This window comes from Syngnathoides biaculeatus, chromosome 7 (assembly GCF_019802595.1).
Source record: "Syngnathoides biaculeatus isolate LvHL_M chromosome 7, ASM1980259v1, whole genome shotgun sequence".
NCBI classification, from domain to species: Eukaryota; Metazoa; Chordata; class Actinopteri; order Syngnathiformes; family Syngnathidae; genus Syngnathoides; species Syngnathoides biaculeatus.
The window spans coordinates 30,249,563-30,264,457 of NC_084646.1; the positions used below are offsets into that span (position 1 = coordinate 30,249,563).

At 45.7% G+C, this 14,895-nt stretch overlaps 1 protein-coding gene and 1 pseudogene across 9 annotated transcripts in view; one reads left to right on the top strand and one right to left on the bottom strand.

The window, feature by feature from the left end:
* Positions 1-5,880, bottom strand: part of LOC133503548 (PH domain leucine-rich repeat-containing protein phosphatase 1-like) — a 74,903-nt pseudogene extending 69,023 nt beyond the window's left edge.
* A 3,016-nt stretch (positions 5,881-8,896) lies between these two features.
* The window catches only part of tns3.2 (tensin 3, tandem duplicate 2), a 56,821-nt gene continuing 50,822 nt past the window's right edge, over positions 8,897-14,895 (top strand). For 5 of the 9 annotated variants that reach the window (XR_009795681.1, XR_009795683.1, XR_009795679.1 and 2 more), the window contains exons 1-3: positions 8,976-9,039; positions 11,785-11,880; positions 12,148-12,998. Coding sequence is in view for 4 of the 9 variants with exons in the window: in XM_061824575.1 (XP_061680559.1) it covers positions 12,335-12,998 (664 nt within the window). In the remaining 5 variants the exon portion in view is untranslated. Of the gene's footprint in view, positions 9,040-11,784; positions 11,881-12,147; positions 12,999-14,895 lie in introns of all 9 variants that reach the window. The other 4 variants (XM_061824575.1, XM_061824574.1, XM_061824576.1 and 1 more) reach the window with 4 other exon arrangements.

The window sequence follows — 14,895 nt, forward strand, 5'->3', positions numbered from 1 at the left end:
AACTTAAATGCACTGGCCTGTCAAAGAATAAACATCAATGGTCTATACCCGCAATATTTTGAAAATGCTGAAACTTTAGTGTTCAACATAATCGGCGTTCATGGCAACAATCTAGTGATACATTGTAACAAACATTCCTGTCGGCAAACACGATGTGTTGTTGTGGGGGGATAGGGGGACACGCATCGCGGGACTGGCATAAATAAGAGGCTGGCTTGCTAGAACGCGCCTTTATGTGCATGCGCTCAATGTATTGGCCACACCTGAATCAAGCCGTCACACTGCCTCGCGATCTCCGCAATGTAATGTAACTGAATTTCCTTTGACATGGCTCATGATGTTGATGAGTTTCGACGTAAATACGGTCGCAGTACGTGAAAGCAGCTCTGAACATGCGCTTTTGGCATCACTTCCAAACATTCTCAGTACGGTGAACTTGCATTTCCTGTTTACGGGTGAATACTGATTGTTTTGGAGCAGGTTTGTTTAGTTAACAACGTACCCCTATGAAATAAACATGTAAATTAATGTCAAGACCACACAAAATAAGCAACGTCATTCAATATATATTTTTTTTTTACTCGTAACAAATTTTACGCACGATTTTTCGTGGTCACACGCGTCAAACGTGAGTGACTGCATCACCATCACTTTTCTGACTGAGAACAATGGTCTCAGATTTGGAGCCCATCAAAACAGACCCCCTCTACGCCTCAACTGCTCTTCCCCTCTCTTCACCCAAGCGTCCAAAACATGCAGCCGCAAGTCCGATAACACGACCGCAAAGTCGATCATCAATCTTGGACCGAGGATGTATTGGTGCCAAGTGCTTATGCTTGAACATAGTGTTCATAATGGCACAGAAGTCCAACAACAAAACACCGCTCAGGTTCTGAATGGGGGGGGGGGGGTGCATTGCTCCCAATCACGGCCTACGAGGTCTCACTGTCATTGTCCACCTGAGCATTGAAGTCCGCCATCAGAATGATAGGAGTCCCCTGCAAGCGGGCTCTCAAGCACCCCTACTAAGGACTTCAAAAAGGGCGGGTACTCGGAACTGCTGTTTGGTACATTGGCAATAACAACAGTCAGGACAAATCTCCCCACATGAAGGCATAGGTGTACTCTCTCATCCACCGGGATGAACCTCAATGTACAGGCACCAAGCCGGGGGGTGGGGGGTCAGAAATACATACACACATGCTCGGCATGTCTAACCATGGGCAACTCCAGATTGGAAGAGAGTCCAACCGCTCTCCAGAAGACTGGTACCAGAGACCAAGCGGTGCAGGGAGGCAAGTAAAACTTATTTGTACTCCGAACTTAACGACCTCACATACTAGCTTGTACTCCTTCCCTGCCAAAGAGGTAACGTTCCACATCTCTCGACCCAGCTTCTACAGCTATAACTGGGGATCGGATCGCCACAGTCCCTGGCTTTCGCTACCGCCCAGCTCGTACTGCACCGAACTCCAATTGTCTCTCCCATATGTGGTGAGCCCATGGGAAGGAGAGCAACCTTATCCTTTTGGACTGTGGCTGGCCAGGTGGTTACCTTCGAGCCCCACCTCCGGGCCTGGCTCCAGAAGAAGCCCCCAGTGACCTACATCCAGGTAAGGTAAACCTGGATCCATTTATGCTTTTCATCATAGGAGTGTGATGGGCGTGTTTTGTGTGGTCCATCACCTTGGACTTGTTTGTCATGAGCAGGGGTGTGAAGACTCCTACAACTTAGTTCCTAGGATCATTAGGACACAAGCACCTCCTGTGTGGAGCCCAGGTTAGTGAGGTACTCATTAATATTTGCAGAGGCCTTTCATCATCTTGTAGACGTCGCAGAATTCCACCGTGCAGCTGGACAAAGAGAGCTGGAATTGGGCTAGTATTGAGAGGCTCTGGCCAACCTCTGCTCCCTGACTGGATATCTGAGTCAGGCTGCACTGATGCTTGGTTACATAGGGGAGGGGCATGATGATTGGTGCTGCATGTGGAGAAATGTTTCACTAGTTGAGGTGAATATTTGCAATCGTCTGCTGCGGCCGCACTGGAATCTTTTAGCGTGCTCATCAATTGCTGCGGATCATTTGTGAGGTATGTAGTTGAGGGCAGGTCTGCAGGAGAGTTGCTGGCTGAATGAGTTGGAGAGGAGATGAGCTTGACCTCATCAGAAGAGCTCTCAAATGGGTCCAGTCCCTCTGTGGCACTGTCACAGTTGAGGCTCAAAGCTGATGAGTCTGTACCCAAACCTGTGCCTTCACTAAGTGAGTCTTGCTGCAATTCGCTTTTGGGTTCTCCAACACTTAAATCCTCACAAGTGCTATTCTGCAAATCTGATCCAGAGTACACTCCATAACAATCAGTAGAACTCAAGTTTAAATCTATGCCAATGTGAGTCAGGCAAACCCCCGATGTAGAGTTACTTGCAGCTTTATCACCCAAAATGTGGCTTGAATCAAAAAAACACCGTTTTCTCCAATTGTTAGACTCCATAGTGTCGTTTTCTTTGGGACCTGATCCATCAATATGTATACTATCAATCTGTCCACTCATATCCTTACAAAAACTTACATTAGCAGGAGTTTCACAATTTACTCTCAAAAGACTCTGCTTTACTTGCTTGCAATTTACCGACCACCTCTGCAGCTGCAGTGTCCACTGTACATAGCACCGGCCGTGGATAAAAGGGCGTGAGCCAGTCATGCACGTGAATACAGCCCCTTTTAAGGTCCGATGGCACCCATCCATTATCGGAGTCCAGAACCTGTTTTGACTGCTTCTGCTTGAGGAAGGTTTTTCTATCCAGACTTGAACTGCTCAGTGGAGAAACTGAAGCTCGGGAACTGGCCGCCTCCGCAGATGACACGCCGGGAGAGCATGTAGTCGGCGGGCAACCCAGCGACAAATTCCTCTTGTGCCGCTGGCGTCTTTTACTCAGCAAGGAGTTGGTTGAAGGGCTGTTGTTGATGAATGAAATACTGTAAATGTTCCCAGTCTTCAACGAGGACATGTTATTTTTGGCACCACCGCTGATAGCAACTTGGTTTTGGTAGATCCCATTTCTAATGGCAATCTGGAGAAGGGAGGTGGCCACGATTCCCTTCGCTAAGAGTTTTGCCTCGGAGCCTCCCCCCTCATCTTCGCCAATGGATGGCCGTTTTCCAGCAGACAGTGATGTAAATCCGCTGGATTTCACGTGAATGCCGTTGTGATTAGACTCTGGCGTCCACTGTGGCGTCTGCGAAGTTAAAAGAGGTCGGCACTCGTCTTCCTTCACATCCCCTTAGCAAGAGCGGCCTTCAGGTGAAGGCTAGCCTTCGTTAGCATGAAGCCTTTAGCTGAGACTCTGGTTAGCTTAGTACGGGAAGTTGCTGCGTCGTTCGTCCAAATACTTAGTTCGCTACATCATCCCATTGTTCAATCAAATCAAAGACATGAGCTAACCACATTGTTGTGATCCTAAAACGGGGTTGTAAATCGTCACCGAGAAGGTGAGAGGGATGAGTGACTGGGCGGGTCTGATTGAATGGGAGGAATAATGGTGCATTCGGGAGCCAACAAATGCTCGGAAATTTACCCTTCCTTGAGAGGGGTGAGAACTACAAGGAATTAGGACAACAGCGATCTTCGATTGTCTCCCATATGAAAGGTTTTACTTGATTGTTTGCACGATTTTTGGATTATCCGTCCATTTTCTTAGCCGTTTATCGTCACAAGGGCTGTGGGGAATGTTGGAGCCTATCCCAGCTGTCAACGGGCAGGAGGCATTGTACACTCAAAATCTGCATCCCCCTACCAACGACTAGCTGCAGTTACGGAAATGTCGGTGAGCAACCCGTGGAAACGGAAAACCTTATCCAAGAGGAGCTCGGCGGTCTGTTTGGTGGGGGGAGTTTTTGGCAACGGAATGAAGTGGACCATTTTTGAGAACCGGTCCACCACCGAGAGGACGGCAGTGTGACCCTGCGAGCACGGGAGACCAGTCACAAAATACAGGGATATATGGGACCATGGGCACGGGGGAATGTACAATGGACATAGGTCCCCAACGGGCCGTTGATGAGAGGTTTGTTGGCCGCACAAACCAGGCATGCATTAACAAACTCTTGTATGTCCTTTCTGAGATTAGGCCACCAAAATCGTTGCTCCACCACTGACTGGTTATTGGCTATGCTCGGATGACACACCGTCCGATTCGTGTGGGCCCAGTCGATCATCTTCCCCCTTAGTGGGGGGACAACAAACGATCTTTTGGTGGGGCATCCAGCCGGGCTGTCCTTCAGTGCATCTTTCACTTGGGTCTCAATCTCCCACATGAAGATCGAGACGAAGCAGGATTGCGGGAGAATCGGAGCGTGGCCAGCCTCTATATCTCCCTATATCTGCGAAAAGGCAAGGGACTTGAGGTACTCGAGACTTTAGTGGTCTGTCAGTACCAGGAACGGAACCTGGGACCCCTCCAGCCAGTGTCTCCACTCCTCCATAGTGATCTTGACCACGAGCAACTCCCAGTCATCGACGTCGTAGTTCCGCTCCGCCGGAGTCAACCTCTTGGAAAGGAAGGTGCAGGGGTGTACTCTCCCATCCCTGGAACTCCTCTGGGAGAGGATTGCCCCTGTCCCCGAGCCCGATGCGTCCACCTCAACGATGAACTGTCTCTCTGGGTCGGGCAGGATGAGGACAGGGGCTGACAGTAAGTTGTCCTTGAGTTTGCTGAAGGCCACCTGGCTGGCGGCTTTCCCCTCATAAAAGTTGTGGGGAGAGTTCAGCGCATGGAACGGGGCAGCTATGGAGCTGAAATTTCTAATGAACTTCAGAGAAAGTTAGAAAATCCGATGAACCTTTGAACCTCTTTGCGGTTCATGGGTGTGGGCCCCTGCAGGACAGATTTTACTTTGGTGGAGGTCCATGGGGATCTTCCCCTCTGCTAGAATGAAACCCAGTAACGTGACGGAAGGCCAGTGAAAGTCGCATTTCTTTGCTTTAACATAAAGGTTGTGCCACAGAAGTTGCTGCAGCAGAGCCCAAATGTCCCCGATGTGGGTATCCTCGTCTGGAGAAAAAATCTGAATATCGTCGAGATAAACAAAAACATGTTCATTCAGCATCTCGCGTAGAACATCGTTAATGAAATTCTGGAACACCGCAGCCACATGGGTGAGCCCAAACGGCATCACCAGGTATTCATAGTGACCTGTGGGCGTCTTGAAGTTGGTTTTCCACTCGTCCCCCTCCCTAATATACACCAGGTGGTATGCGTTCCGTAAGTCCAATTTGGTGAAAATCCGAGCCCCTGGCAGCAGCTCAAAGGCTGTGGCAATTAGGGGAGGATACTTGTTCTTAACGGTGACGTCGTTTAGGCCTCGGTAGTCGATGCAGGGTTGTGTCCTTATTGACAAAGAAGAACCCGGCTCCGGTGGATGAAGATGAGGGTCAGATAAGGCTCGGCGCCAGAGACTCCTCCACATAGTCCCTCATGGCTTGGTGTTCCGGGCCTGTAAGAGAAAATAGTCTCCCACGCTGGGGTGAGGTGCCGGGGAATAATTCAATGGCATAGTCATACGGCCGGTGAGACAGAAGACACTTAGGCTTTGTTTTAGAGAATACTTCTGTTAAGTCAGAATAGCCGGGAGGCACAAGTGACAAGTCCGAATCCGGTTGGAAGTCCTGCGGCACTATTGGAGCAACCGGCGGGTGTCTCTTCTCAGGAGATGCGAAGCATGCAACGCTACATTAGGAACCCCATGATTTGATTTGGCTGGAGTACCAGTCAATGAGGCCGTTATGCTCTTTGAGCCAGGGGCTCTCCAGAATGATGTCAGTATTACAGGAGTCGAAGATATGGAAGCTCAGACGTTTGGCGTGCGCGTCAGGTAATGTCATGTCCATAGTTTGTGTATGGTGGGTTATGCGCCACAAAAACTTGCCGCATAAGCGTGCCGGAGTCCCTGTGTCCTAAATGTTTCCAGGCCCAATAAGTCAACTACTCGCGGGTTCAGGAGGTTCGAGTCTGACCCGGTGTCGATAAACGCCGTAGCTGTACATGACCGTCTGCTAGCGCTTACAGTAACCTGAAGCACGGACCGCGTTGAACTGCCCGCGGTATAGTTAACACTCACTGGTGTGGACACCTTGAGTGCGGGTCATGCGGGCTTGAAAGGACACCGAGCCACGAGGTGGCCCAACTGCCCGCAGTAATAATACCGACCCTCTCGCCGGCGTCGTTGCCGTTCCTCGGGGGAGCCGTGGACCGTGTCGACTTGCATGGGCTCCATCACAGCAACCTGTACCAGTTGTCGCATGGCCTGTGGTACGAGATTCCGTTGGGCGTCTCCCTGTAGCGTGTCGACCCTCCCCTGGATAGTGAGTCTCTGGTCGATCCTCAGGGCAAGGGCGATGAGTGAGTCCAGGTTGGTGGGCAGTTGCACTGCGACGAGGTAGCTTTGAATCCTGGGCGAGAGCCCCAGAAAGAATGTGTCAAGGAGTGCTCCCTCATTCCACCGGCTCTCTGCCGCTCGGATGCAGAACTCAATGGCGTAATCTGCAACTCTATGTTGCCCCGGCCAGAGCAAGACCAAAGAAGCTGCTGCCTCACGCTCCGGGGACGCGTATTGAAATACCTGCGTCATAGCACACACAAAGGAGGTCCAGATGCAGCAGGTATCGGAACAACGTCTCCATTTTGCTGTGGCCCAGGCCTCTGCTCTTCCCGTTAGGTGGGACATCACGAAGGCAATCCTGGAATGGTCAGTGGGGAAGGCGGAGTGCTGCAATTAAAAATGGAGATCATACTGGGCGAGGATGGGTTTAATATTACCCGTGTCTCCGGAGAACCGCTCGGGCCGGGAGAGTGGCGTACACACGGTCCACTGGGCGTCCGTGACCAGCAGGGGAGCGGGCGCGGATGGACTTAGGCTTGGGGTGGCGGTGGGTGACGTCGAACTGGTGTCGGCAGCGCTGGAAATGGACGTGAACCAGGAGTCCATCCGACCACATATCACCTGTAACCAGTGATTAGTCACTTGGAGAGCGGCTTCCTGCTCAGCGATACGTCTGCCATGACTCTGCAGGGACTGAGGATCATAGCTGAGTGGGTCCATGTTATGGCCAGATCGTTCTGTCATGACCAGAACACAGGGTTGGACCCAAATGCACGACTCAGGAGATGTAGAGGCAGTTCGGGAAACGTCTTTATTCAATCCAATGTCAGGGATCAGGCAGGCAGTCAATGCGACCAGCAGTAACAAGGTCCTAAGGCATAGGAGGGAGGTCAGTGGGCAGGCAGGGGTCAGTACATGGGAGATTAGGAACGGAATCACAAGAGTGCAGGAGCGAGGCAATGATCTGGCAAAGGCCAGACTGTACGAGGAGTCCTAATTTCAGGGAACGACGTGCAGGTGTGCGCCTCACGGATTGCTGCAGGTGTGCTGTGTCGGGGACTGGCACCGCCAGGACAGGGACCGCCTGGACCATAACAGTCTTACTGATTGTATGGAGTGGACAGGTGTCTTTATGAAGCTAACGACCTCACACAGGTGCATTTGATTCAGGATAGTACATGGAGTGGAGGTGGACTTTCAAAGGCGGAGTAACAGGTCTTTGAGGTCAGAATTCTAGCTGATAGACAGGTGTTGAAATACTTATTTGCAGCTGTATCACACAAATGAATCATTTAAAAAAAATCATACATTGTGATTTCTAGATTTTTCTTTTTAGATTATCTCTCTCACAGTGGACATGCACCTATCATGACAATTTCAGACCCCTCTGTGATTTCAAACTGGGAGAACCTGCAATATAGCAGGGTGTTCAAATACTTATTTTCTTCACTGAAAGTCTTTCCTGTATCTGGTCCTGTTGGTACTTTAATTGTGTCGTCAATACTGTGACAGATTGCAACTCTTGCGATTACAAAGGTCTTTTTGATAGTCCTGACAGTGACAATTTAGACAGCAGACAGACTCACAAACCTGATCTACTTATCAGGAGTTTCCATTTTGCTGGAATAACTATTCAGACAAAGAAAAACACCAAATGAAAAAAAAACTGTTGGCTGAAACAATCACTTTAACTGCTAGTCGCAGCTTCCAAGTCCATCTCTTTCTTGGTATTGATGTACTTATTAGCTTTGACCTCCTATGCAATTTAGCTTTCAACCATTGAAGAGTAATGGAGGAAAGTGGAATGTAAACTAATATGCAAATATGCGGAAATGCTCACAGGAATGCCAATGCAGATTACCACTGTTACGTAACTGCATGCACAAATACACACGAGCATAATGAGTGTGTCAAGGTGCAATTGAGCCAATTTCAAGAATGTTGTTTTCAACCACACGTGGTTCTACTTTACCCACGCAGCCCATTCTTACCCCTTCTGTCATCTCTCCATCTGCATATGATGCAAACTCTTATCATGGCCTGTTCTCCCTTCATCTCCCTCCTTTCTCACAATTTCCAACTTCTTTTGTGCATTTCAGGTTCAAGTTGCACGTTGCAATTTGTCCTTGTCCTTTCCCCTCCCCCTCTTGCACACAAACCCCGTCATAACCCGCCCCATGTTTACATTCCCTTCGTCTTATTTGAACAGCTCAAGGCCTTTGCACATGCTTTTTTGTCAATATAGGTGACTTCTTTGTCCAGCATGAGCTTGTTTACCTGTTTAAGTCTGTGTGTGATGGTCTTTGAATGCTAGATAGATGATCATCCCTTAAACTCACTCTACCACAGAGACAAAAAAAGCACAAGTGGATACTAATACCTGTGTCAACTGGGGCAGGATGCTGGGGGAGGTAAAGGGAAGCAGAGGAAGGGACTCAGCTGTCTAAGCAGGCCCTTTTCAAAACGGTGTTTCCAGTGAAGGCGGAGATTCATTGGGACAGAAGAGGCAAGGAAGAAGCATAGTAGGGACATGGTTGGGGGAGAGACAGACAGGAGGGACTGGGGGTGGTCTGTTCGCATCTCAAGAGTAAGTTATTTGCTTGTTTTTCTGTGTTGACTGCCTGCAAGTCAGAAAGGACGATAGAGGAGGACGACAGATTGGGTAATATGAATCAATCAATCTCCTTTGCAATCTCTACTTTTTCATCTTTTTCCTTCTTGTTCTCCCCTTTTCCTATTTCATGCACTGTGAGGGGGAAAAAAATCAACCAGTAACTTTATTGTTCAACACTCTCTCTAGAGAGAATTGTGAAAAAATGTGCCTAATTACAGGTACAGTAGACTGATTTTCACGGTATTGATGACACTTTGCTGTGTAATGTGTCTGTTTTTGTATTTGTAATATAACATTTTATCCTGTAACAAATGTTCAAAATCAACTCTTGAATTTACTGTGTTATATGTATATATGTTTATAGGTACATGAAAGTGCTAGAGACCTATTAGACCAGCTGTGAGATCTTACCATGCATGTCTGGAATTTATTGGGTCTTTGGACTTAAGAGGCCGTGCTAATATAGTCCTGGTACGCACTGTATGCATTGCTGCAAGAACTAAACGGCACACTATAACAAACTTCAAGTGAAAAAAAAACGTTCATCATAAAGCAACAGGATAGGTATTATTTGGTTTTTATTAAAAAAAAGCATCTTGTGTTGTCCGAGTCTGTTAAAGTAACTCAATAAGCATAAGTATAACTGACTGTGGTTTCTGTATGTGTGTATAATCAACAATGAGTTTATTTAACATATTATTTGTGTGACACAAACATGCATCTGAGTGCAACCCTACACGAAAAAACCCTGATCTGCTTGTAGTGTGTCAAAGGAGATAGCAATAATTCAACATTTCTTTGGTTATGTTTGCTTGTCATAATAAATCATTAACAACAGTAATGCAAAGTACATAGAAACAATGTAAAAATCATTGCAGAGCATGCTCTTTTTTTCTCAAGTTCTATTGTAAAATTTCAAGCCTAAATATTTACAGTACAGTGTCTGTTTTCAGATGAACTAAAGAAAAAAAAAATCTGGATAACCTTATAATGTTTAACTTTCCCAGGGACCAAAGTAAAGATACAATTTAAAAGTCGAGTGTTGAGGGTACAAAAGCAATACCCATGAAGGCTCACCCAGTGAGCCAATTAAGTCATTGGTGTAATTGTGTACTTTTTATTGACTAGATTAACTTTTATTTCAATTTTAGCAGCCGCTTACTTGTTTTATGAGGGGATCAATTTATTTGAATGAAAGATAACACAAAAAGAAAGAAAAAAACATTTTCACATTATTGATGCCAAACATTTCTTCATAGATCTGCAGCAAAATATCACAAGTTCTTCTTTCTGTCACATTTGCTCTACCATAAACCTGAGTGTAAAATGAAAGCAAGGGTCAGATTACTACAAGGCGAAAAACATGGCACATGAACAAAACAAGACTAGACTTGACTTGGGAGATAAGGAACGCTAGGACATGGTAACATGGCACATACACTCATAAGCTTATCAACTCACGTTAAACTCACACACACAATGAACTGGCAACCTAAGATATGACAAACAAGGCTTAAATACATGAGAGTTAACAAACGAGGTGCAGGTAAGAGGATGCCGCCAGGCGCAGCAGCAGGCAAGGTAGTGGCATGATCACACCCAGATATGACAAAAACAAACAAAAAATACTAATACCAACCTAGGGCAGGCGGAAGGGGGCCCAGAAGAGAGCAAAGATCTCCACCCCGGTCAGTCCAGTGGCATCCAGGGCACCCAAAGCGAGTTGCTTGGCTGAGCAGTTCAGGAGGTCTATCTGGAGTCTATCCCAGCTTTGAACGGGCAGGAGGCAGGGTACACCCGAAAGTGGTTGCCAGTCAATTGCAGGGCACATAGAGGCTAACGGTCGTACTCACAAACACACCTAGGGGCAATTTCGAGCGTACAATTAATGTCGCATGTTTTGGGGATGTGGGAGGAAACCGGACTGCCCGGAGAAAACCCATGTAGGCACTGGGAGAATATGCAAACTCCACACAGGCGGATCCGGAATTGAACCCAGGACCTCAGAACTGTGAGGCCTACGCTTTCCAGCTTCACCACTGTTCCACCATGAAACCATTAATTATTTTTATATCTTTTAGATCAGGGGTGTCAAACTTAAATTCACAGTGGGGCAAAATTTTAAACTGAACAAAGCGGCCAGAGTTTGACACCCATGTTTTAGATGCTTCAATCAATTGCACACTGATAGATATGATAGAAAGAAAAACAATATTTAATATAAAGTCAAATTCACATTTTATTTTCACTGATCTCTTTTGATCAAATGCACAGGGATCAGTCACCTGACAACTAAAGCACTCTGAAGCTCAACTCAACACTGCCTGATGTTGGTTGTGGCACCATACCTACCAGATCCACTGTACAATTTTAGTGGGCTTTCTGGTGGATAAGAGACTAAAGTTCACAAACTTTCATTAAACATCTTGGCCGGTCTGTTAAACATTAGTAAGGGTAGTACTTGTGAGACAAAACATAAATTATTGGTGATTTAATGAGGAAAAACACACGTCTCTTGTGTAAAGCCACGGACCAATCACAGCCTACCTGAATGGATGTGTGCATGATCTGTTGAACCCTCATGGTAGGGTTAGGCTAGATGGCTCACTGTGACTCTGTAACTGTGCCTGCTATGCATTTGAACAGGAAATAAATGTGAAGATTCAGCTATTTTAATGATGAAATCACTGAAATTATTGGAATGAAACAGAAAACCAATGTACATCATGGACCATAGAACTAAAATTAAAGTATTTTATGTCATCATAAGGTTGTTTTTCTATTCACATGCAGTGGAAAAGAAAAACCACCAGAGGCAGTGCGGCTCTGCCTCACTTGCCTACCGTGACCGTACACCACTGGTAGATGTTCCAAATATGCCCAGAAAAGGTAAATATGATATTGTGATTATAGAAATTATTTTATTTTAATAATCCCACATTCTTTAAATACATCTAACTGTATTATACACTTTTTAAAGTATTCCTAAGTACCTGTTTTCACACTCTCACCTGCTCAAATCCTCCAAATAATGAACCATTATTTAACAGGGGAACACTGTATCCCCCAAAAAAGAACTACAACATCAATGGACTGGAATCACCTATGATCACATCTTTGAACACTGCAATAAAAGAAATTATTGTGTCTTCACAGCCAACGAGCCCTAGCTCCAAATGACACTTGTTTGTCAGTGAGGAAATGGAGTGATGTCGAAGGATCTTCCCTTTTCTTGCTGCGGTGACCAGATGCCATTTGCCAGCATTCATTCAGGCCTTTTTGTTTCATTCTAAATGTGGACTAGGACCACAAGACATATATTTCCCAGCCTCTACGAGTGGTCATGACCGAGCTGGGTGCATGTGAAAAAACAAAGGAGGGGGTGCCGAAAGAAAATTCTTGTTTGGGACAAACTATGACTAGAGAATGTTCATCCAACGAAAGGGAGACTGATATATTGCAAGACGTGGATGATGTAGCGCCTCCTTCTTTGGACACGCCATGTAGCAGTAATATTTGCTCCTTTTCAAATGAGAATCTGTCCAAAGGATTGATACTATCCAATCCTGACTTTATAAACAGTTGGATTCAAGAGCAAACAGAAGAAACAGAAGTGAAAAATAACTATGTACTCTCTGGAGAATCCAGCTCAGATAAAATGTGGAATGGAAAACAATCACTATCGACGACTCCTTATACACCCATCAGAGGGCACTGCAATAGGGTAGAGGCGCAGCGAGGTGCAATGGAAGAGGCTAATCCTTGCAGTGTTTCTGATATTTTCAACATTATACAGTCAATACATTCCAAACATCCATTATCTTGCCAAGAAGCAGAGTTAGCGTCATTATTTATAGACATAGATGACTCAATAAAGCAGTTGAACCAACTGGTTCTGGATTTGGACCCCACCTTTGTTCCTTTTCCCACTGGCTGTGTCCCCCTGTCACGATCCACCACCGTCAAAAACAGAGGCCTCAGTGAGAACAGAAATACCCATCTGACTGGTAAGCCATTCCTTACTTTGTCACTTTATGTAGAGTACATTAAATTATTTTATATTGTGAGTCTATAACATTTTTATATCACCCGCTTAGTCACCCACCTAGTACCCTGCTTTGACCTTTATTCAATGCTCACTAACACTCACAAGAAGGACACCTAATAGCGGGGTATCTTTCCAGTAATCATTCATTGAGGGTCGCTGTATAGGTTTATATAACATTCTTTCATTAATGTATTCATTCATGTATCATTTCTTGGTGGCTGTGACACATCATTCCATCTGCCATTTTCAAACCAAAAATTTATTTCTTGTGGCAAGTTAATGCGCGTTTAACATTTTTTTCTCTTCACTTCCAGCTTCAAGCATTATCTGACCAACCCAAATGTTGTAAATTCTCAGTTCTTGTATTTTTCTCTAAATTGTCTTGCACAATTCAAAATATTTAATTTTGTTGACAATGTTGCCCTTTTTTCTCAATTTCTTTATATGTGTCAAGCAGACCAGGAAAAGCTCATCCATGCTTTTATCTCAAATACGCTTGACTATTGTATTGGTCTTCTGACTGGACTCTCGAAAAAGAGCATTAAACAGCTGCAGCGCTTTCAAAATGCCACAGCTCGGTTTCTGAGCAGAATAAAGAGGTCAGGGAATCCATCCATCCATTATCCAAGCTGCTTATGCTCACAAGGATCACGGGAGATCCGGAGCCTATCCCAGCTAGCTTCGGGCAAAAGGTGTCTTCAGTCAATCACAGGGCAGATATTAACAGCATCACTGAATCAATCCCACACTGACCACACCAAAGGCAGGCGTGTGTACCACTACCCCATCGGTGACTCCTTCAGTCAGGGCATATAACTCCAATTCTAAACTCTTTACACTGGCTTCCAGTCAGCTTGAGAATACATTTTAAAGTTCTGCTACTGATCTATAAAGTACTAAATGGTTAAGGTCCCGAATACATTAAAGAAATGCGAACTGAATTATAAACCCAGTAGGGCTCTGAGATTGATCAACTTGGATCAAACAGTGGCGTGCAGAGTCCAAAGCAAACATGGTGAAGCAGCATTTAGCTATTATGCGGTACACAAATGGAGTAAATTGTCAACAGTGGTGACGTCAGCCTCCAGTCTGAATGTTTTTAAATCCAGATTGAAACCATTTATTCCCATGCTCATTATTTTTTATTATCTCCATTTTTTATGACATTTATTGCAGTATACGCTGTGTTTCATTGTAGTTTCATTTTTTCATTAAAAAAAAATTGTTCTCATCATTTTTGTCTTTGGGGTGCCACTGTGGCACAGCTGTAGAACGTTGGCCTCATAGCTTTGAGGACCGGGGTTCAAATCCCAGCGGTTCAAGTCCCAGCCTCGCCTCTGTGCAGTTTGAATGTTTTCCAATGCCTGCGTGGGTTTTCTCCGGGCACTCTAGTTTCCTCCCACATCTCAAAGACATGCATCAATTGGAGACTGTAATTTGTGCCTAGGCGTGATTGTGAGTGCGACTGTTGTCTGTCTCCAATAGCCCTGCGATTGGTTGGCAACCAGTTCATGGTGTACCCTGCATCCTGCCGGTTGATAGCTGGGATAGGCTGCAGCACTCCCGCGACCCTCGTGAGGATAAGTGGCTAAGAAAATGAATGCATGGATGGATGGATGGATGGCATTGGGTTTGTTTTATTCCAGCTGACAATGCAGGCTGTTTCTGTTGAGCCCAAGAAATTAAAAATAGAAGACAAAATATTTTCTGGTCGTTTTGGTTGAATTGAGGTAAAATGTGTGCAGCATTTGAGTAGCACAATTAACATAAGCTTTAAATAGCTAACTCACATAAAGTAAGAAGAGGCCAGGGATCAGAAGCTGAGAGGGACTTTCTAAGTGAGGCATTCCCAAACA